This window comes from Myotis nattereri (assembly GCF_964212035.1).
Source record: "Myotis nattereri genome assembly, chromosome: 1".
Classification (NCBI taxonomy): domain Eukaryota; kingdom Metazoa; phylum Chordata; class Mammalia; order Chiroptera; family Vespertilionidae; genus Myotis; species Myotis nattereri.
This window is the reverse complement of record NC_138075.1, coordinates 71,123,194-71,147,692: the sequence shown is the minus strand read 5'-3', so window position 1 is coordinate 71,147,692 and position 24,499 is coordinate 71,123,194. Positions and strand designations below refer to the sequence as shown.

At 44.9% G+C, this 24,499-nt stretch overlaps 1 protein-coding gene across 1 annotated transcript in view; it reads left to right on the top strand.

Annotated features, from left to right (window-relative positions):
* The window catches only part of CDIN1 (CDAN1 interacting nuclease 1), a gene marked incomplete at its 5' end in the record, with an annotated part of 219,308 nt that extends 196,828 nt beyond the window's left edge, over nucleotides 1-22,480 (top strand). Inside the window, one exon of the mRNA XM_081114040.1 lies at nucleotides 20,197-22,480. Within this exon, the coding sequence (XP_080970166.1) occupies nucleotides 20,197-20,332 (136 nt within the window). The 3' untranslated portion in view covers nucleotides 20,333-22,480. The remainder of the gene's footprint in view (nucleotides 1-20,196) is intronic.
* Nucleotides 22,481-24,499: the final 2,019 nt, after the last annotated feature.

Genomic DNA, 24,499 nt, shown 5'->3' with positions numbered 1-24,499 from the left:
CCCACACCCTGACTCACCTGCCTCCTTCTCCCTGCATGACCATACCCTTAAGTATTAAGCCCTCGGGACATTGAAGTTCTGATCAGCATCAGATAATCTTAGGAACAAAGCCTCTGGTCTGTTGACCACAGAAAGAGAGTTTTGGTCAAACTAGAGATAATATCTAGGCTCAGTTGTATTTCAGCTCCAGGCTCAGAAAAGCAGCAAAACCAGATAAAGTGTCACCATAGCTGACATCAGGGCCAGATGCAATGACCAATGAACCCCTACCCTACTGCTGACCAGTCAGTAGAGACCATGATCCTGACACTCATTTTGATAAAGCAGCATATTAAAGAACACACCTGGAATGCTGATGAATTTTCTATTGAGATCGTTCCATGGGACTTCTCCTAAGATACCTGTCTTTAGAAAACTTAAAAACCCTTAAGATAAAGGACCCAATGCACATTCTTTCTCTAGGGCACGCCTGTACCTTCTTTTTTCCGGCGTGCGTCTTTGCTTTCTTCCTCCTAAGCTCTAGGGGTCACCACAAGACTCACAACCAGGGGAGCAGGGGGCACTGGCAGCTTGTCCCAGGTTAACCTCCCCCTGAACCTCTCCAAGGATCCTCCTTTTGCCTCTGTAACTTGTTTCCTGAGTCCACGCAGCCCAGCTGGCTCACTTCTCCTAACTCTGTGACTTTCTTTCTAAAAGGCCGGGGCAGCTCTCTGAGCAGCCCACTAGAACCTTCTCTTCGAGTGTACTTTTGCTTTGCATACTAAATAAACTTTCTCTTGTGCTAGAATTCTTGGCTCTGAATCTTTCTTTGCTTAATTCAGGAGCCAAGAGCCCACATTGCTGGTAACATCTCAATTAGTCTGAAAATAAAATTATTACTTAAGTGCATCTTAATAATGCTTTGCATTTACATAAACTTTGTACATAAAATTTAGATACCCTGAATAAAAATGAATTTTTTTATCTCCCTATATGAGATAAGATGCCAAATATAAGGCCTCATTTTTTATTTTTTATTTTTAACTCAACTGGAAGAGCAATAGATGTAATAGGGACTGTGGGGTAAAATCTTTCAACAATACTTTCCAGGGTTACTCCATCAATCCTGGGTAAGAAGTCAACAGAACTCGATCTTAACTTCAGTATCTTGCCTGTTAGTCTCTGGGGACACACTTAGCTTCCCTAAATACTTCGTCCTCCTACGTAACATATCAGCATTTTCTAGAAAGCAGGAAGCAGTATACAAATGTAAATTGATAATATTTTCTCATGTCTGGGAAAAAAGGAAGTGTCTTTACAGCTTAGTTATTTGGTCCTTTAATGCTTTCAGCCTTATCTAGATTAGTAAAATAAAAAATCTTTCTTCTCCCATGTTTCCTGAAATTTAAAGAAAGAAGTTGTAGAAGTATCCTCTAGACCAGGAGTGGGGAACGTCCAGCCCTAAGGCCATATAAGGCCCAGGAAATCATTTGGTCTGGCCTTGCCAAGGCATTAGGGGAGAGTTAATTATATGTTTGACCAAATATAGCCACCTAATTTTTAAGTTGATAATTTTGTATGGCCTGTGAATGATGTTATAAATATTTAAATGGCCCTTGGCAGGAAAGAGGTTCCCCACCCTTTTTTTTATCCTCAGTGTCTCAAGGCCTTGGATAATATCTGTCATTTAATTTTGGATAATTGATGTACAGTTGCCCAAAGAAACCGATCCGCCACACACACAAATTGAGGAGTTCCAAAATTGCAAACCATTTTTTAAGTTAATTATGTTAATTTTTTAGAAAACATAAATATAGAAATAGTATAAATAAAATTAAGTCAAATTATGCAATGCACTTTGATTACAGAAGAAGGCATTGAAAAATATGTAGCCTAAATCTTCTGTGACCTTTTTGTCTCTCATAGTATATTTTTTTAAAGTTTATAAGTAGTGAATCTAAGCAAGAGGGAAGATGCAAAATGAGAGCATTTTTGTTGTAATATTACAAACATTTTATACATTTTATACTTCCTAAATGAATGGCTTTAGTCCTAACATAAGTGAGATTCAATAAGAGAACAAGCCCCTTATTTATTTAAATAAGACAAAGTCTCAGTATCACTCTATGAGTCTAAAAGGCTTCCTCTTAAAATTATGCCCCACATGTAATATCCTCCTTCCTCGTGAAAGTTTTTATTTCCATCTTCTTCCAAAGTGTCTGACCTTGTGTTGGAGAACTTGGGAGCAGCATCGAACCATTGGAAGGCATTTTAGTTAAGAGTCTTCACAATATGCCATGGGGATTGTAAGTGCTACCAAGACAGACCAGTCTGGAACCAGTGTATAACGTTGGGTGAGACAAAATAATTCTTTTCAAATGGTAACCATAGTCCATTTCTGTAAAACCAATACTTGGTCCAAAAATAAGCCTAAAGGGCATTATCAATGTGTCTGGAGCTCTGCGTGACTGATTTGTGCTGGCTCTATCATGAAAACAGACAGAAGACACAGGGCTGCTTCCCTATGGAATCATGGTGGCAAATTGCCATATGTATCCCCGTTAGGAGCCTAGTTTATTTGGTTGTGGATGTAACAACTCTACAGACTGAACTTTTGGTCTCTTGAGATCTCCATGCCTTTATGTGAAGTCTAATAACACAGCACCTTGCTCTCCCGCCTCCAGCACAGACCGTGGCAGGGGATCAGACCTGTGGCCAGCAGTCTTTCCCGGTGCTAAATTAAATACATCCTTCCCGGAATTGTTACCGCTCCGTAGTATGGCTAGAAGTGCATTTGTTTTAACCTAACGGTGAGGAAGGAGTGCCAGGGCTGTATTACATGCCACGAAGGCTGAGACGGCAAACCTTCTCTGGAAGGGAGAATCCCAGGTCCGTTTTCGTGTTGAAATATTCTAGCAGCCCTGGCTGAGCGGCTCAGTTAGTTGGGGCATCATCTCAGGCACCAAAAGTTTGTGGGTTCGATCCCCGGTCCAGGCTCTTACCGGAGGAAACTGATGGATGTTTCTCACATTGATTGATGTCTCTCTCTCTCTCTCTCTCTCTCTCTCTCTCTCTCTCTCTCTCTCTTTCCCTTACTCTCTCTCTAAAATCAATAAAAAAGAATATTCTTCAGTGAGGAATATATATATATATATTCCAGCAAACTTCCTGAGAGAAACAAACATGAGGGTATGAAAAACAGTAACTTTAACATTCCTGTGACCATGCCAGTCAGCACCCATGATTCTCCGGCTTGGGGAAGTATTGGAAAGCTCATCAGGTAAACAAAAGCAAATGGTTTAGTCAGGCAAACAGCACCGTTTTCAAACTATTGGGTTCATCCTGTGTATGCCCTCAGGCTCAAGATTTAAGCCAGACCTAAGCAAAGTACCTGTGCCATGATACTTTGCATAACTTTTCTACCTGTCATTCATATGTTCAACAAATATTTTTTTAATGTCTACCTTATGCCACACACCAGTACAAGTCAGGTAATGATAAAGTAGACAAGATATTGCTTTTGTGAAACATACTAATTGTGGAGGAGGTAAACATTAAATAAATAAAAATGCAATTGTAACATCTTTTTTTCCTTAATTGTAACATCTTTTAAATTTAGAGTTCGACAGTGAGAGGCCAGTTCATTTTGCCATTTTGCTTCTGAATTCTTTTGAATCATAAATCTCATAAATCAAAATACATTCCATCAATTTACCTACAGTTAGCTTTTCTAATAGCATATATCTGCAGAGTCATAAGGAGCTCATTAAAAAAATACATAGCAGCCTAGTCATTGTTTAATATTAGGATTGAACCTCATATTGGGAATTTGGGTTACTTAATATCTAGTGTCAAATGAGAGTTTGGACTCAACCATTTGCTATAACTAAATGCTCATATTTTTCTTCCCATTTTCTTCAACAAATAAGTCTTTAAATAGTGATAATGGATCTATTTTTGTAATGGCCCTTTGCATAATGGGGTGGGATAGGGTTTTCTCTGTCTTTGACATTACATTTTACTAGTCTGACAAGGACTTCAGTTACATCAACAGCTGCACAAAAAGTAAGGTCTTTTGCAAGCATGAGGCACCCACAGATTACTTCAAATATCATCTTGCATTGGCCTTCGCATGGCCTGTTAGTTCAAGCCCTAAAAATAAACACCTGTTAATTAGCTAATGGCAACATGCATGGACCAGCCCTCTGACTGCGGGGACCTCCATCTAACCTCACTCAGTAGTGTGTCTTATGTCACCCAGGATGAGGCGGTTTGCAGCCAGGAATGCCTCTAAAAGAAGACAGTCACAAGGGGCACTACATTTCTAAAATAAGCTCTGGAACTCCTCCCCGCAGGGACAGGTTGCTTTCAGCTTGGGGGAGTCCACCACCGCCTCCCCCCCCTCCCCGCCTTCGCACCACCCGGCCCAGCCCCGGGGCCTCGGGGGCCAGCTGAAGCAGTAGCGCAGTGTGTAAAGTGAAAGCTCAGGTTCAGTGCAGCTCTCCCTTGTCTTGCTTTCAATCAAAAAACAATCAGGAGGGCACTCACTCCTGGAAGTCCTTATCTTCATAAAATTTAACTAATGGCTCCTGTTTGAGTAAATAAGGTTGCTGTGTAACTCACGGAGGAAACTGTCAGCCAGTCACCTCCTGCCCGCAGCCTTCTCAAAGAATACAAATTGGAGGAACCCCGTGGAGCTGGGCTGTGGCTGTTTATCTACATGGACTCTGTCCCAACAGCTCTGGAAAGTTGAGCCTTCAGTATAGATTTCAGGGTGATTTTTTTGTGTGTTTTGGGGGGTTTTTGGGGGGGGTTTTTTTGAGTGGCAGTCTTTTTTCTGTATGGAGTGGAAATGGTGAGGGGAAGGATTTGTTTTAATGTATACTCTTGTTTAATGTGTTTATCCCCAAATAAGTGCGCTGTAGTAGACTTTGGCCCTGCACAAAGTAAATATTTGGCTGACAGATTCCACAGAGAAACTCAGCCTGGGGTGTTTGGGTTTCAGGAAAGAGGATCACCCTGGGGCGAAGGACTGGCATGCACTCCACATGGGACCAGCAGGAGTGGAGTCCCCACTCAGCATCCCCAGCCCTCCTCCCACCGCTCCTTCCCAGCGAGATCACCTGCCATGCCCACCATCCTTTTATCCTGACCCCCAGGCTTTTCCCATGGCTCTGTGTGCCCCTCCCTCCACCTGAAGCACCTCCCTGCCCTGCCCTCTCAGAGAACCTTGACCTCAGGACTCACTCCCCAGGTCGCCTCACCTCGTGCTGGGCCTGTCCTGTGGGCCTTCCCACAGGGCCTTCCACACCATCCCCTTAACACTGCCTTCTAACCTGCTTGTCCGCCTCACTACTGAGCGCCCCGGGGGGACGGGGACTGTGTTCCCCGCCCCCCTGCATCCCCGAGGACGGCATCCTTTGCAGGAAGGCAGAAGGTGTTGGTCTCCCCGTTCTGCGTTTAGGACAGAGAGGCACTGGCTTTATAGTGGACCAGAGCACCACCCAGGGATGTGGGGAGCAGGCTCTGTCAGTTGTTCCATCTGATCGTAACGAAGCCACTTGACCTCTCAGAGCCTCAGTTCCCTCATCTGCCAAGTGGAAACAATGCATTTTTGAGGGTCACATGTATTGCTATGCAGTTTGTGAAGTGTTTTAAGACTGAAGCCTCTGCCCCTCAGCTGGAGAACAGAGCCAGAGGTGCCTGAAGCTGTCCTGTCCCTTGAAGCCAGGCCCGCGGTTTTCACACTCAGCACCCTTCAGCTATTACTTTAAAAACAAAGTGTTTCTGTCCTCAGGCTCCTGTTCCTTTCCGGCAATTGTCTAATAAAGCCTCTTCGTTAGCCCCAGGAGGACAAAGGGTGGGCCAGCCTTTAGGAATCCGGCCGGCCGCCTGGCTTCCTAAGGTTACCCATCGGGAGCCCGCCTGCCAGGCCAGCCCCGGTCTCCTGGGTTCTCCCTGTCAGGCCGTGTCCACAGCAGCCAGCACTGCTTCCAAGCCAGAAGCTGCCTTAATCTTCTTTCCAGAGTCTTTAAATATTGGGTTAAAATCCTCAAGGTTCCTTCTACGTTCTCTCTTCTGTTAAAAATTAAAATGACTTACGACAGAGACGACTTTCGAAACTTGGTGGGACTTTTCAGACACTCCTGTCTAGCAGGATGTGTGTTTGGGAGGGATGGTACAATGAAATCTCTAGACCAGCCGTGGGCAAACTACGGCCCGCGGGCCGGATCCGGCCCGTTTGAAAGGAATAAAACTATTGAAAAAAAAGACCGGACCCTTTTATGTAATGATGTTTACTTTGAATTTATATTAGTTCACACAAACACTCCATCCATGCTTTTGTTCCGGCCTCCGGTCCAGTTTAAGAACCCATTGTGGCCCTCGACTCAAAAAGTTTGCCCACCCCTGGGCTAGACCCTGCCCCGAAATGTGTGGGTGCAGCCCTTCCTCATCATGTCACCCGGGGCCCAAATGTGGAGACAGGCCCAGCGGTGTCATGCCATTAAACACCAGAATGTATATTTAAAGACATTTTAGATCACTGACATCCAGCAGGGTTTTCTGTCAAGTCTCTTGAAGGAGAGCGTCTCCTGCTCTCATGAAGCTGATGAGTTTTTCTTCTGAAAGACGGAGTGACAGTGCAATGACTGGTCCCCCTCTAGCGCAGGGAGCATCTAGTCCAGTTATCCATGTAGGAAGCGTTTACACTCCTGCTCAGTCCTGCTTCCTGCCCCTCTGTTCATCATCTCCCCCTGGGTAAATCCGGGTGAGGTACTGCCTTGATGAGTACTTGACTGGTCCAGTTTTTATTTTCTCTGGTGGGTTTATTTCCAGACCTCTGAACATGGATCTGCCTATTCATGTGATAGGGATGTTGGGGGAAGGGGGAAGGGGGGTGCGGGAAGAAGAAGGGGGGAGGGATGGAGATTGGGGAGGTTTCTTATTAGATTCCACTCCTGGGCAGAATTTTTGTAATGGGGCAACAATGAATAGATACAAATTATGCTCGCTTATTCTCAAATTCACCTCGAACTCCAGCATACAAGTACTATCATGCCTGCTTCATAGATGGAGAGCTGAGACAGTGAAAAATAGAAGGTACGTTGAAGACGATGTCTTCCAGCCTCCACTGTTGTCTGGAAGGGGAATCGCTTGTCCAGCACCGAGGAGTCCTTTAGTAAATTAAGCACTTGCACTGAAACTGGACATACAGGAACCTTACCTTGAGATTGGGATGGGAAGGGGTGTGGGAGTGATGTTTCAAGGGTTGAAGAAGTTTTTGGAGGCGTCCAGAGCACACGGCAGTGTGGCCGGGCTGCTCAGAGAGGGACCTCCACATTCGGAGGCCACGGGTTGGCATCGGCTACTCTTAAGCATTTCCTTCTTGTGAGGGTAAGCTGCTTCCCCTCTCCACATTTCTGTTTCCTCATTTGTGAAAGGGCACCCGGCCCCAGCCAGTTTTGCTCAGTGGATAGAGCATCGGCCTGCAGACTGAAGGGCCCCAGATTCGATTCCGGTCAAGGGCACATGCCCAGGTTACAGGCACGACCTCCAGTAGGGGACTTGCAGGAGACAGCCGATCAGTGATTCTCTCTCATCATTGATGTTTCTATCTTTCTCTCCCTCTCCCTTCCTCTCTGAAGTCAATAAAAATATATTTTAAAAAAGAAAAAAGAAAGGGCACAAGGAGCACCTCCTATGCCACAGGTCCGTTGCGTGTATGAAATGAAGTAACGTGTGCGAAGGGCTTAGCACAGTGCTGGCACACGATGAGCGCTCATGTTCTTTCTCTTCATTGTCATCATTATGACCAGATCCGTGCAGCTTTATCGTCATTTTCTCAGATTTAAATAAAGTGCTAATATTAGCTACTTGTGGGGCTTCTGTTTAAATGAAATAATGCAGATAAAGAGCTTGGAAGAGTAGCTGGCATGTAATGCAAGTGCTAGCTGCTGTTATGATGATGGCTGTGCTGATAGGTTGTGGTGTGACTTCTCCTGGGAGAAATCGTAATCAAAGTGTCTGTATCTTCTACCAGCTCCAAAGGCTGGGACGGTGCCAGGCAGGTGACCTAGGGAGTACTCAGTCAAGTAGTCCTTGAATCTAGGAAACTCAAGTCTAAAGTGGGTTAACTGCAGGGCATCCCTCTCACTAGAATGCCTTCCTCTACGGGTAGTTAGAAGAGGATCAAACAGAAGAATGACTCACAAAGCCCAGGACTGAAGAATGACTCAAACCTGAAGATGACAGATATTTTCCACTACATGGACCTGCAGCACAACCCAAATCTAGCCCGGGGTGACCAGCTGGCCCTGTCTGGTCTTAAAGTCTGTTTCCAGGTGACCACCAGCTGAATTCTGTCTGCTTGTGGTGGCCGCTGTCCTCTGCCCCCTTCACTGCTGGTGGGCCCAGGTGCCTCTTCACTCCCTCAACAGAGCTCCCCTTACCACTTGGAAAATTCCCCGGCTCAGAAGCTTCATTGTGTAGGTCCAGCATTAACCAAGCAATGCCGTTAAAAACAACATCAGGCAGGATCTTTGGGGGCTTAAGCTTAAAGTTCTGTAACTGTACAGTTGACCTTCAAAGCTCAGTTTAACAGTAAAATAAGAAAATTTGCCTACTCCTTTTCCTGAGCTCCATTTTTTATTTCCACTTTGCTCTCTCACTGTGCGTGCCTCTTCAAGGGAAAGGCAGGGTGTAAATAAACTGAAAGCTGTACACCAATATGCAAGCCATCAGATCCTCGTTTTCCTAGAAGAGCATTATTGAAAATGACGTAAAGATGGTTCTGTGGAGTGTATGTTATTGAAAATTAAAGCAATGAACCTGGGAATGATAGAAGCACCGAGGGATGGTATTTGTGGTTCAGTGAGTGCAAATCCATGTGTCATACACAAATACACTTCACTTTAATAGTTTGATATCTCTTCACTCATCTAAAACACCTTAAGGTATTTGGAAAGGGAGGAAGAAATAAAACAGATGAACCAGCTGAGATATGGCCAGGAACAGTAGTACTTCATTTTGATTGATGTGTTTACAACCTTATCTTCTAGATAAAAGCTACTGTAAACAAAAGCTGACCTACATTGATTGTCTTTCAAGGAAGTGAGGGCCACCTGTGTGCAGCTATTGGCTCCTGACTACTTAGTTTTTCTTCTTAGCAGTCAGCTCCGCCCACCTGACAGCCACACCTCAGCCACCTGTAGGGCCCTCCCAGGGAACAGCTCTTGTATTTACTACCAGGTTCTAAACAACATCATCTTTCCTGTAATAACCTGAAACACATAGATTCCAAATGCAAAATGTCTGGGACTAGTTTTTCGGTGCATGTAATTTGGGCATAGTTTTAAGGCTTTTATCTCTTCCCTATGTGGTCGGTGGTTGTCAGCAAAATACTGTTTTCTAAATGCGTGTTAGCACCCAGAGCTTCTCCAGGCGCTCTCTGTGGGGCAGGCATTCATGTGTTCATGCATCTGCTCAGCCAGCACTCATTGGCTGATTCCCTTGTGCCCCTGAAATACAAGCTGCCCTCATGCAGCTTCCATTCTAGACGTGTAGAGCCAGATCACCCATATTTACTTGTCTTCTAAGTACCATATTTTTGTAATTGTTTTCTGTCACCTGGTCATTTTTTCTAATGATCTTGATGGTTCCAATTTCTAATCCCTTCACCCCCACCCCCAGCATTTGCCTTCAAGGATCTATAGAATTGTGAGATTTGCTCTTGAGGACTGTGCTGGTTAGCCAAAGAGATTTTTCCTTATCGGGAAATACGTATTGTGAGTAAAAGGAATGTTTTAACTACCCGTTCAGAGCGAGTTGGGATCTGACATACCTGAAGCACTGTGTCACACTGGGATAATGATAGATTTATAGGGCAAACATGTAGCAGCCTTAATCCTTCAGTTATTCGACTTTGCCAAGGATGAAAATTCCAGTATTTTTTTTATTTTAAGCAGACATTTATATTTCTATCTAGAACCCATAAATTTCTTTGTGCCTTGAGATAAATGTCTCGCTGAACTCTGAGTTACCCTGTGCTCTTTTGAGAATCGAGCCAAGAAAAAGAGACCCCCCACCCCCACCCCGCACCCCGCTCTACCTGGTAATAAAAAACTATGTTAAAAAAAAAAATCAGGGCTAAACAACATTTATATAGTAAAATATTTTCTATTTTATAAAGCATTTCTAATTTCTACTATTCAGAAAGTTGGAAGTGAGAAGTTCAGGAATAACCTCCGAATTTATCAGAACGAGTCTGGCGAACCCAGAATGGACCACCACACTGTCAGCCAGGCTCGGCCAGCCTGGGGATCACTATTCATTATGGTTGTCATATCAATTATAAATTCTCTGGCATCAAACACTAAATCAGCGGAAATGATGGGTTTGCCTTTGGCATGTTTCCCTGGGGAAATAACTGAGAAAACATGTAATAACTCACACAACCAATTTTGTAAACTACCCCAACTTTGGGAAGAAGGCTGGAGTATAAATTCTAGGTTGGTAGATATGATTTGCACCCAAGGTCTGCCTGAAGTGGTCTCTCACTCTTAGTACTTAAACGTTTTCTCCGTACATGACCTTGAGTACTTTAGGACTTTAAGGATTTTGGTTTCTTTTACTGCACTTGGTATTTCTTCTTCCTACTTGGGGACAGGTACTGTCCACTTAATATATCCTCATTTGAAACAAAGACCAGGACGACTGTACTTAAGTTCATCCTCCAGTTTCACAACGAAATAATCTCCATATGTTTCTGATCCGAACTCTTTATTTCTCTTGGGACCCTCTGATCCCACTCTTTATTTTCACCTCAAAAAATGAACATCTAATGGAGAAAATGAAGAGGACATTATATGAGTAAATGCAACTTAGCTGAGAGCTCACCTCGTCCAGGAAGACTTCTAGAATATCATGTCATTGCTCTAAATCAGCGGTCGCCAACCGGTGGTCCTGGACCACTGGTGGTCTGTGAGGTCGGAAAATCGGCGATCGCTGCTCTAAATTGTCTTTTGCTGTGAACTGGTCAGCATTGTGTTTGTTCAGTTAATTACTTACATTTCACACTTAAAAATGTGAATAGGCTTTTTCCAGGTTATTAAACTTTGAGCTGTAAGCTGCTGCAGGAGGGAGGAGCCTTCCTTCAGTGACCTGTACTGTCTGCAGGGGGACGCACCGTCTGTGCTACGTTCATTCTTAGCAGGTAAACGCAGCGCAGCTGGCCCACTGCCGGGAGAAAGCGTCTCTCCAGGAAAACAGATATGCAAGCAGCTGATTACATAGCTTCTGCCTTTGTTTCCTGTTCTGCCTCGCTCAGCTTCTCCCTTCTGAGCAGAGTTATAATAGGCTAGAAAGACTGTAAGTGTGGCATCTGAGTCTGTCCAGCACGGGGCAACGGACAAGGAAAACGAAGCACTTTTCCAGGCAATTTAATGTGGGCACGGAAATGCCAAGCCACATAAACACCAAGGAGGATTTCAGGTGGTTGTAGTTGTGTATTTATATACGTTTTAAACTTTCTTCAAAATAACGTATTTTCTGTTTATCTTCTATGTGGCATTCGGGCCTGAAGTGAATCAGTATTTAGAATATATTTTTCCTTTTCTATTTTCAAAATTATATACAGTGAGTTGATGTTACAAAGAGAGTTGCATTTTTAATCATCAAGATCCATGGGTTGAGTGAGACTACCCATAACTGGGGTTCTTTTTTCTTGAGTCCTTTCAGTTTGCAAACACGGCCCTGCCAAGCAAAGAAAGTGAATAAAACAAGTTATGTTTTTATTTCATCTCTAGATATTACAAAATAAAAAGAATGTTTGCATTGTATATTAAATTGACCATAGTGCCAGAACCTTACGATGTTGTATTACATGATCACTAATCTATTATTATTGTACACATATTTACGCACAGGCATGAATATACACGTACTCTGCATATAAACATGTGCAAGCATATTTCACTTGGACTGAAAAGTTATTTACAACTCTGTCTGGAGATACATACAACAGTGATTAACAAGTGCATAACCAATCTACAACACGCAGATTAAAACTAAATAAACAGTGTAAGAGTTTATTTTAAAACAATTACAAGATGTTTTATATTTCTCCTTCGTCCTGAACTGTTTTTGCGAATGCATTCTTCATAAAAACCACATGCAAGTCTTTGATGGTGAAACAATTGACTTCCAACAGCCACATGTCTGCACACGTCTTCCGAAGTTACCCCAGACCCCACACAGCAACTCAGAATGAGAAAGAAAAAGGGGAATATATATATATATACATATACATATATATATATGTGTGTATATATATATATATGTATATGTATATATATATATATATATATAGTTTTTTAATTATTTAATGAAGACCCTTGTGAACAAGAAACTTGACTAAAATCATCAAATCATCCCATAGTCCTCTTTTCATTTACATTGAAAATTGTTTGGTTGACTTGATCCAGATTAATGTTGTAGAACCCCAGTATATTGAGTGAGAATCCTTTATGTAAACATGGTAATTCAGCTCATTGAGAAGTATGATATCAATTTCATGAGTTTCCTTTATTCTTTGTGGAGAAGCAAATTGTACGACAGTATATGAGTCCCAGCTTCATATTGTATTACCAAAAGAGGTATAAAATCATACTGATATTTTTAAAAATATGTAGTGATTTTTCTCATAGAGCTGAAAACATAGATAAGTCAAATTAATGCCACAAACATAAGATACATCTTTGTGCCAGAAGTATTTTAGCAGCAAGAGTGGGCCTTTGGGTTCCCTTTGTCAACCCTGCTTAGCAAGTCTGAGCCTTCTTTTCTGGTTCTTCCCGACATGCTCACGTAGACCCTCCGCTTCCCTCGGTTTTTGCGGTAACTTATTCCAGCTGTTGGTGTCCATTAATGGGAACAGGCTGCAGGAGTGTTCTGGGTTTATTCCTCTCTCCTCATGTTAGATTCTGTCCCATAACTTCTGAATCTTCTCCTAGCAGGAAGCATTTATCTTCTCTGGACTTCAGGCAGTGATTCTATAATTCTCAGTTCTTTTACCTGAATTATAAGTTGCTTTGCCATATGCTTCCTAAACATGGTGACACCTACATTGAAATGAGTGGCTAGATAGACTTTTTAGTATGGAACTATTGACTTTGTCCCTGAAAAATTATTCCCCAGAGACAGGTGAATCCTGACTCATACACTGGGCTTTTGATTAGTCGCCTGCCTTCTGGGCCCCTGCTCTTCTCTCTTTTCCAGATGTGGTAAATATGTTTCAAAGTTGAGTGAATGTTATAAATTGCCGTGTAAATACAAGGCATAGTGACAGACAGTGTAGTGTAATGGTTATAAGCACAAGCCACAGAGCCAGACCGCTGGGGTCCAAAGCCTGTCCCTTTTTGTGCCTCAGTTTTTTTCATCTGTAAAATGGGGATGATCGTAGTGCCCCCCTCACAGGGTGCTTGTGACTTTCAAATGAGTGCACGTGTAAAAGTATGGAGTCATTGCCTGCCACGTGAGTGTGCTGTAAATGTTCGTTGCCTCTTCATTGTTGTTTATTCAGATAGTTTTATATGTATTTAGACAACATCTTTGTAGACCTTATCTATGATCAAGGGCCTTCTGAAATCTGTGGAGCCATAGAAGCTAAATGGGCCTCAGGAAACCAACGAGGAAGTTGGTTATTGGGGCTAATTTAGCAAAGTGATATCCAACACTAGGATTGGAAATCTCTGCATACCTGCATGTACCTTTCATTTTAGCACTCTCTGAAAAAGTGCCTCAAGGAAAAGTCTTAACAAGGGAAAGTTAAGTGAAAATATCATCCAATTAATTCCTGTCTTACAGGATAGTGAAAGGTATGGCAAGGAAGTGGGGGGGGGGGGCGCGTATTTTTTATAGTTAAGAAAGAGAAAGGAAGTCCTCCCTGAATTTGGGGCCTCTGAGTTTCTCAGAGAATTATAGGAAACCTTGGACTGAGAGGCATGATTTCTAACATATACCCGATTCTGTCCAACATTTACAATCTGACATCCTAGAGACTATCTGAGGACAGCTACATTTTTTCTAGAAAACTAAGAACATACTCACTGAAGTACCATTTTTAAAACATTCCTGGTGACAGATCTTTTAAAAATATATCACAGATTGCACTGCCTGTCTTAACTGAACAAAATGTAACCAGCGCCCGTTTTCCTCAGACTGTCCTTTAGCACCTGTTGAGATTGACAGAGTCCACGCGCCCCAACACCACCTTGGATCGCCACGACTGGGGACGCTTTCAGGGTCTCCTCCCCGGGTGTCGGCAGTCCTCAGGTGGCCAAGTGTTCTGCCTGGAGTCGCCCCCCCCCCCCCCCACTTCACCCGCTTCAGATTTGCAACTTCAGAAACCTACTCACCAAACTTAAAAACACACCACCACAGTATAGAAAACATGTAGGATTCTTCATCTATATTTGATTTCTTTACATGTTTAGGTGACCCCAGGATCCTAGACAGGCAGCAGGGAAGGTGTTGGTGTGTGGTCTCAGTTAGGAGCCAAGAAGCTCTGTTGGTGGAAAAGCATCGACTTGCTTCATCACCGGTTTGCCTTGGTGAAGAGTGGCTACTTAATAATCATCTCATTCAGTGACCTCTTCTGCTACAAATTCTGGGTGCGACTATAGCAGAAAAAAAAATCTAATTTATAGCCAACAGGACTCTTCATGCTGCATATGTGAAGAATGGCATTTGATTACTCAAGGGTGCAGTATATGTGTTAGTTACCTATTGCTATGTGACAAATTACCCCAAAACTAATAACTTAGGAGTACACACACTTACTATCTCACTTTTTCTGTGAGTGGGAACATGGGCGTAGCTTAGCTGGATCCTCTTCTCCACCATCTCTCACATGCTCCATTCAAGATACTGAGGGGTGGGGCTTCCCCCAGTCAGACCTTCAGATGAGACCACACCCCTCAGCTCACTCCGGTTGTTGGCAGGATTCAGTTCCCCGCCAGCTGGTGGGCTGAGGGGCACAGTTCCTCGCTGGCTGCAGACCCCAGGCCACCCTCAGTTCCTTGCCATGGGGGCCTCTCCCAAATGGCAGTTTGCTTCATGGAAGTATGGGAGCCCAGAAGGCAAGGGTGTGTCTGATAGTGAGATGGAAGTCACAGTCTTTGAACCCTAATCACAGTGGCATCCTATCACTTTTGCTGTGTTGTTTCTCTTAGAACCTAGACACTAGATCCAGCCCACACTCAAAAGGAGGGCATTAAACAAGGGCACGAGTCCCAGGAGGCGGGGACCACCTTCGGAGTCAGCCCAACACAGTATCTCTCTGCAACTCTCAGTCGCAACTCGAACTCCAACACCACCTCTGCATGGGTCCCTTTTCATTACTGCCGCTGCCCAGGGCAGTCAGGTGCTTCTCTCTGTACCTCTTCCTGTAGAAGAGGCTGCTCTCGGCAGAGTGAGTTCTCAGTGGGAGCCATGGCAGGAACCGTGTCTTTCCTTCTAGCTCATTTTTTACTGTGAAGATGAACCTCATGTGCAGGGAAAGGCTAGTTACAAGTTTGCTCAGTATTTTCAGACATCTTCAGTGTTACCCATATCACAGAATCTCCTTCATGTATGTGGTTCACCTCCACGTCACATACATCCAGAAAAGGAGACCAAACCCATTAAAACAGTGTCCCTAATCCTGCCAAATTTGAAAGTCTTTAAAACAAACAAAAAAGAGTTATGGCTAACTCTCCTGCCCCCACATGATTATAGCTGTGCTTTTATTTTTTTAAAATATTTTTATTGATTTCAGAGAAGAAGGGAGAGAGAGAAAAAGATAGAAACATCAGTGATGAGAGAGAATCATGGATCGGCTGCCTCCTGCACGACCCCTACTGGGGATCAAGTCCACACTCCGGGTATGTGCCCTCACCAGGAATCAAACCGTGACCTCTTGGTTAATAAGGTTGACGCTCAACCATTGAACCACGCTGGCCGGACTATAGCTGTACTTTTAGATTCCTTCTACTTAGAAAATACATAATACCTGAAAGCTACCTATTTTGTTATCTACCTCTCCAAAAGAGTACGAGCTCTTATTTTATTTTTTCAGAGGATAGTGCTTAGTGTGCATAAGGATGTCTTGCAATCTATTCACAGCCACTCAAGGGCCTCTGACCCAAGTTTGGGAACCTCTGAGTTAGATCTCAAGGCAGGGCCAAGTCTCAAATGCCCACAGGGTGCAGGTGGGCAACAGAAATGAGCAGCATAGGCAGAACATTAAAAAAAAAAAAAAAGTGTATTATCTACTGTTTCTTTAGTGAAACGTGAAATCCCCTGAGCTTGTCTTTGCTTTCCCAGATTTGACAGAGATGTGAGTATGAGGAAGTAGGGCTCTACAATTAAAGAAAATCTCAAGTGAGGCATGATGAGGAATGGCACCTGGCACTGAGCCTCGCCAGAGTAACAGTGCCAGAGGGCGGTGGAGACTGTGGCAGACCTGAGAGCACATGGCAGGTCCAGGGGGGCAGCCGTGACTCAGCTCCAACTGATTGTGGCCGTATCAGTTCATTTCTCAGGAGACGGTGAATATGCAGGATTTTGTGTACAACCTCCCAATTTTTATGTGTTGGCTCCATTTTTTTAACTCGATAAAAGCCCAGCCTTGATTTCATAGGTCCAGTCACAGAAATGTCACTAATTTGCAAGGAAGCTTACCCCAACAGGATCACCATAGAGCAGAGAGACACACAGAAGTGCACAAAACACCCAAAAGGGTGCCCTGCTTTCGTTCCACAGACCCCTGTTTAATTTCTCTAAATACTCTAAAATGAAAGGAACCCAGAGAAGCAAATTAAAACGCATTTACAAGGCTGTCGTTATTTACCTAGAACGTCTTCCCCTCAGGGTCTGCCGTGGCTCCTGACTTTCACCTCCCGTTTTTTTTCCAAGAGGTATTTGTTACTTTTGCTAATTTGGTGGTATTTTATTTGCAGGCAAAATTAACTTGTTCAAACGTCACTCACATTCCAGTGTCTGCTCCACAGGAGTTTGTAAAATCCATTTGGAGTCTTTGATCTCATTACTTGACCATGAGTATGGTAGTGACATTAAAGTTACAGTTAGCTATCCGTACACATCCCATTACTGCGTGGCCCCGGGCTGGTGCGGAGGGCTGCGGCCCCAGTAGCAGGCCAACCTTCTGCTTTGCACATTCGCTCAGACCCAGGGACTCTGTTTTCTTTTAAACGCCGTTAACAGTCTCTTTGATTTTTATTGGTCACAAAGGTTATGTTTGCCTTCCCAGCGATCTCACTCTCGTCCACGAGTGCCACAATAAATGGCAACAGGCATCCAAAAGGTGAAATCACTCGACCCACAAGCATGTCCTTGACCTACATAAAAGTTTCGTAGGTCCTGTTGTCTCTGTTTTACACCTTCTCAGAAGAAAACGCTGAAGCTGGCTTGCTTGGTTTTTCCAATTGTTAACCATAAGGTTCCCTTCTGTTAGTTCAGGTCACCGAGGAAGCAGTGATGTCAAGTTTGTTAATATGGTCAGCCTCTTCATAAATAGACAAGTTGCTGAAAGGTTATCTTGCCAGCATCGCATAGTCTCTGGATCCCCAGTTGGGGACAGCTCAGAAAGGCACTCGAGTAGGTATCAGGAACAAGGCCAGTTCTTGTCCTGTCATTTCATTTCCAACCTCGTCACTCTCTAAAGTTCCTATTACCTTTCTCACTCCAAGGCCAATAATCTGAAAACCTCCATCTACCAATCTCTGTTTACAAAGGGTGGTTGTCTTTCCTGGTCGTTAAGCACATATTTTCAATCAGAGCTTTTGAGCCACGTGAGAGAGCTAGTATTACCTAAGTAACTATAAATTCATCCGAAAGCGAAGAAACACGCACTTAGACACATGGTAGAGTCTCCTTAGGAATCCCTCGTCATAGGTACCGATGACACCTCACAGATCCTCGTCACTACCTCGGAGGGTCCTGGTTGGGAACCACCCCATGAAATGTTCAGATTCCCAACCTCGCAAAAACCCTTCTGAGTTGCAGATTTCATCTGTCGCCTCACAAGTGAAACGAGTCCCCTTTCTTGGTGGCTGAGGTGTTCCCCAGCCTGGCTTTTCCGCCTGGAAAATGCCATTTTTGCAAAGAGCTGTCATGCTTCGTGTCCTTTGGCTTATGATTTAGCTGCTCGGCCAACGCACAGGCTGCTCTTGCTCTCGGTGCCGATGATGTGTGTTTTTGTTTTATTAAATCTTTAAAACACCGGCTTGTTGTTTATGACCCCCATATATTTCTTTGTTCTTTTCCATGACTGTTTAGATCACAGATTTTTTTTCTCCCTTTGTGGAAATACCAGTGCCTTTCCAAAGAACATCACGGTCTCCAGAACGGCTGCATCACATGATGGGCGAAGGCTCTGCGCTCTAGGTTGGGTCTGCGAGGCTGTGACTCGGGCTGCTTTGTGGGTGGGAAGGTTTGAGGCTTCTCAGATCCGGTCCCGAGACGCGCAGGTCTTCCTGCTGTTCCCAGACTTGTTTTGACAGATCTGAGATCATTTGATAACAGTCACAGTGCTTTTTGTAAAATAAAGACACCAAATAGTCTATGTTCTAGTTGCAGACAAATGTTTGTGATTTAGAGTTACTAAGCAGCCCTCAGTTACATAGAAGCAAGTTCTCATCCAGGTGTGAGCTTCGCCTTGTGTGTATGTCAGCACGGGAGCCCACACCCTGTGCCAAGGCAGTCCGAGTCTTCTGAACCCAAAGGAACCTTCCTCAGAGACGCTGAGGAGGAGGAGAGCACCTGCAGCCAGGCCTGCATTCAGGCAAACGTCACAGGGCCTGGTGCTGCAAGGCGTGTCATCCAGACGTAGCTCCTGCGTCCCCTAGAACAAGTTCAGTGGATGAGTTCCCGCCTCATGGTTCTGTCCTTGCACGGAGGGGATGCAAAATGTTGTCATGAATCTTGCCTCCAACTGGGCTACTTTGCTGATGTGGATCCCAAATAAACCAGTCCGTGACATCCAGCTGAACTTGGCCCTGGGCACACAGTATCTCACAGCCCGTCCCGTACTGTTAGTTTTGGCAAGAACGCCGCCGCATATAATAAATCATGGAAGGAAAGAGCTTTCTGGCCTGGCGTGGTTCAGCCTGCTGTAACGTCAGAATACAGAAAGCAGTTCTGTTTTTAGACATCCTTTTACTAACCCAGCATTCATAATTTATGATTCCACTGTAAAATTCCTGCAACACGACACCGAAAGTAGTGCTGCCCTTTAATTAAGTACCTTCAGTAGGGAAAACGTGAAACTGATGTGCAAAACCTCTCTGTGTGCGCGCGGTGATGGATCGTGGTTGCATCTTTATGAACCCAGCCTGGAGGTCTCGAGTTCCTGAGGGGTGAGGAATCCGTAGGGCGACTTCCTGAGCCTGCTGCTAGCCAAATCCGAGATCGTTCGGAGGCACCATTTAGGGAAACTGAGGTTTTAAGCCTGCATCTGCCTGTGCTTTGTCACAGGTCTATGTGCCATTGTGCCTGTTTTCCTAAGAGCCTATGACCAAATTTCATGTCATGTTTGCGTGTGGAGAGGTGGGAGCGCAGAGAATGCAGGGCCAGGGAGAAAGGTCTCTATGAGGTGTCCCCTTGTCCTGTGGACTTTTATTCTTTTAAACTGAAAAGCAAGGATGACAGAAGGGACTTTGGGCCCTACTGATGCACGGATAGAACATGACAGCCCGAAGAGGACCTTGGGCTGTTCCATTTTTTTTTAATTTTTTCTTTTCTTTCAGTATTCTTTTTCCTCAGTTGAAAATAGCTAAGATAATTTTTCAGAATACTTCTGAACAGAAGAAAACTAAAATCCCAAGCCGGTGCCTTCGGCTCACCACCGTTTTGACTCGGGTTTTATCCTCCATCAGCTAAGTGGTCACATCAGCCCAAGCCCATAGCATCTTCCTGAAAGGTAATGAGGGCAGTGCATACATCTGACATACATCAGGTTCCTTGAAAGAAAGGCAATAAATGTGCCTGGCATTAAGTTAACTCTTCGGTGTAAGTTCCGCTACTTTCAGTCATTATGTAGCAACCGAAATAAAAACATTGTGCAGTAACGCTGTGCAACCATCTTATCTGTGCTTCCGAGATTCCTGTGTGGGGAGCTACACTGATGCTATGCGTGTGTATTGTTTTCTCGTGTTTGTGCAGATTCGGGCCGGGCCTGGTCATCTACTGGTACGGATTCATCCAGGAGCTGGACTGTAACCGGGAGAGGGGCATCCTGCTCAAAGCCTGCTTCCCCACGGACATCGTCACCTTGTGCCACGGCGCCGCTGCGCCCTGACGGGCCTGGACCAGAGGCTGGGAGGGGAAGGTGGATCCGGAAGCAATTTCACTTCCCTGCAGCGTCAACTCCTGGCAGCATCTGCCCTGAACTCCAGCTGAACCCTTGCTGCCCGTGGTCACACCACTGCCTCTTTAGACAAACATAGCAGGAGTCTGTTTTCCTTCATCCCTTGCTGCTGTGAGCAGCCAAGAGCTACAGACACAACCCACTCATTGTCAGCGTTTCTGTCTCTGTCAAACACTTGGTTTATAGATAGTCATAATCTGTCTTCCTTCCGGGTGGTTTCCCCCTGAGTACTGAACAAAAGGGGAAACTGGGGACTCCAAGGTGTGATCTTTCAATGCTCCTCCCAGTCCCAGAATCACCCTCTTATTTTTTTTTCCCCCGAAGATTCCTCCCCCTCCCCGCTTGTCTTCATGAAACCCAGACACCCAGGTTGCATGACCGCGTGGCAGCATCCAGCCGGGTCCCAGCAACGCCGAGGCCGGGGTCCGAAGCCGAATCCTCGCCCTCGCCTGCGGGCTCCGAGGCCCCGCGGGCAGCCCGCGCCGCCGCCTTCGCCCGGGCTTCGCGGCTTCCTGACTTCCAGGGCCCCGAGCCAAGCTGAAAAATACACTTGATGAGAATTTCCTCTTTTCCTAAGACTTATTTGAGCACCAAACATTTCTCATTTATCTCATTCGAAAGTATCCGTTACATTGTGTCTAGAAACCGCACTCCTCCGCGGGCGGGGGGCGGAGCGGCGCGGCTGGAGCGGGGTGCCAGCCTCCAGGAGTTTATTTTTAAAACGTGGCTAGTTCTCAGTGATGTGCGATCGTATTTTTATGAGTAAAATTCTTTAAAAGTGCATTTGGTGCACTGCTTTTCACCTGCATTTTATACCACGTAATTATAAAACGCCCATAACTGGGGCATTAGAAATATTCAGCTTGGAACGAATGAAGTGTGCTGGAAGTGAACCTGGGACGATTTTCAAGAAGCAGAATCAGGCAGAGGGTGTGGGACGATTTTCAAGAAGCAGAATCAGGCAGAGGGTGTGTCTGTTCACTTTATTTAGTCACCTTTTATGCTGCAAATCAGATTTCACTCTAAAGCAAAACATCAGTAAACTCATTGTAAATCTCTCTTTGGGGAAGTTAAAGATTAATGTACGCCCAGAAACGTATTTAGTAAAATACATTGACAAAACATGACTTTGGTAATGCTGAATTGGCGCGTTTGGAGCTATTAATAAAGGTGTAAGTTTTTACAAACGTGTAAGTTACCTGCATTGCTTGGTTCCCTCACAGAACTCACCATGCCGTTAGCACCCCGTTCATTTTGTACCTAAAAGGGTTTCCCAAGCCTGCCTGCTGCTTTTCCTCTGGAAAGACACAGGCGTGTCAGGTCCGACCAAGCGGATTTTAGCGCTGCAGGGGTTGCCTTCAACAAAAAAGAACGCGAAAGGCGGTGACCTGGTAAACAGGTATCAGGCGAACTTCTCTCTCCATGTAAAGTGCCCCATGCAGGTTTTGTGAGTGAAACAGAACGATTCGAAACCAGTGCTGTTGTCTTGATACACGCAGTCACTCACACACACACACAACGTGTTAAAGGCAGTTTTCATGGCCTGCTCTAAGCTGCTTTTTCTTCTTTAGGAATAAATCACATTTACCTGCAGAGATGTTGAAAACCCTGTTAAACCCTTGTCGAGGCTTTGTTTGTTTTACATTAAACAAATGCATGGAGAGGGTACACAAGTTAAAACACAGAAGTGCTTGCATTTCGTACTCCTTCTACCCGGTGCCCTGACATAATGTGTTATGAGAAGGTATCCGTGTTCCCCCGCAGAGGCCCGCCTCCTCTTTATGAACAAGGTTTTCAAATTTGGCTCCTAAAAGTGGGAGAGACACCGGCAGCCCACTGTGCACACTATGATAAAGTTACAAGAACTAAGCTCTTCCCACAGGAGAACTAAGGTGATTATTATACCTTCTTCTCTTCGGGCGGAGGCGTGGGGGGGGAGGGCGTAAGGTTTCCAGACTGGAAGCTTAAAGCTTGCGCTTTCTCTTTCTGTTAGAAATACTTACCTGTATGATATCTGTGCGTGTTCTTTATTTACTTGTTTGTTTGTTTAGTTTGGACAATATAAACATCAGCCCTGGAAAGCAGACACAAGATGTCACCTTTTTTTATTGCCGTCGTCATCAGCGCATTAACATGAAAGCGGATCTTGTGTGATGCAGCTCTCCGCAAACTGCGCTAACGAATGTGCCAGCCAGCCCAGAAGCAGGCGTGTGTGCAAACGTAAAACTAAATGATGCTCTCGCTGGCGTATATGGGCTTGCCAAGCATCTGCTCTCACAAATAAGGAAGAGACTGGCTTGGAGCGTGGCACGGGCCCTGCTCCGAGCAAAGCTGGCCCAGCACTGGTATGTAAGGTGACCCCAAACACTGCTTCCCCCATCTCAAACAACCCCCTCAAAACATAATGAGGATCGTTTTTTTCTTTTGCCTCCTAGTGAGGGATATGTCAACTCTTCTAACGACTCGGAAAAACACATATAGAAGGGGAGCCTCAGGGGTCCCAAGTAGAGCTGGCTCTCCAGGGGAAATAATTCTCTCTCAGCCATAGGTGTGGGTACCTGCTCCTTGTCTGCAAGGCTTGATTCCACTAAAGAGTCCCAGGTGGGCCACGCTGATGAATGCACAGGGCCCACGTGAGCAGGTAATCCCCTCACCGAGGAGCTGCACCCATTGTGTTCTTTCCTCTCTGGAGCCAAGATACCGTGGATGTCTGCGCTCTATAACCTGCTCCCCTACAGACCTGTGTTCCGATGGGATGAAATCTTTACTGCCTTCTTCCCCTCACTTCCCACCTCTTCCCGCCCTCTGCCCCCACGCTAGCCTTTGCCAGTTTCCTCTCGTGCATCCTGCACTTTGTCACTACTCCTGGGGGGGGGGGGGGGGGGTGGGGGGGGCAGGGCATTGTGGCACCTGAAAGATGGTACGACTTTTAACTAAGGTAATAAACTTTGCGGGCCCCATGTGGTTTTAGGCCACCAGTCAATGTTTTGGTAAAAGGAGGCGAAGGAACATGTGAGGTTCGCGCCACGTTGAGCCCAAGCGGTGATGCTCAGTTGATTGAATATAAATGGAGCCGGTGCAGTGCCCGCAGGACTGAGTGAGAGAAGCATCCCAGCTGTTGGTCTTGGGCGGCTAGCCCTCTTTCATGTGATCGTATGGGAGCAAGTTGCCGCGAAGCATAACTATTTTCTGGCAAGGGTCGGGGGAGACCATCTCCCCAGGGGCACATTCTCAATTAGGGTTAAGGGACTGAGCCAGCTTAACCAGAGAGGAAACCCAAAGGCAAGCCACGGCAGTTTGCCTGAACCTGTCTGCAGTCACCCTGGGTTAGGCAGGATCCGTGTGCCCGTTCGCATCGCCTGGCCATGCTTCCCAAAGCTAACCTTCCTATACAAGGTCAGCACGCCCCGAACCCGTGTCATGAAGAACATGCCTGGATTCCCAAGATTAAATAAGGAAGATGGAATTATGAATTAAATAATGACCAGAACAGCTTGGGTTCCCCTGTGTGTTTCACTTTCCTGCTATTGTTTTGAACGGGCTGTGAGACAAAGAGCTGCTTAGGTCAAGCACTATAAATTACAGTTTCCATACAATAGTAATCCACTCAAATGATTTCAAAGCTTGATCAAAGTACTTCAAAAAGACTTTTAAAACTTTTCCACAGAACAAGGGGGAGGGGACGTGCTCATTTGATGCCTTAATTTGTTTCAGCCAGTATAGCAGAGTCTGATCTTGGCGTTGTACCTACTTTATATAAAGTCCGACTCATTAAATCCAACGTGTGCTTATTGCTTTATGTCTAAGTGAAGGGGACTTATGTTTCCATCGAGTTAATTGGAACAACTAGACATTTGGAGTCACTCGTCAGAAAAAGATACCATAGTGTCATCTCAAAATAAGTCTAACTTGACCATATTTAATTGCGAGACTCAAGGTATTTAAGGTTGTCTTAATTCCCTGTGCTTAGAATAAAATGGGTATCGGTGGATTTATGTGGCATTTTAATAATAATCATGGCAACAGATGTATGTTGTTTTTCGTTCTTTTTCCCTCGTCACGTGGATTTATCTAGAACTGTCTTGTATCGTAGGCGAG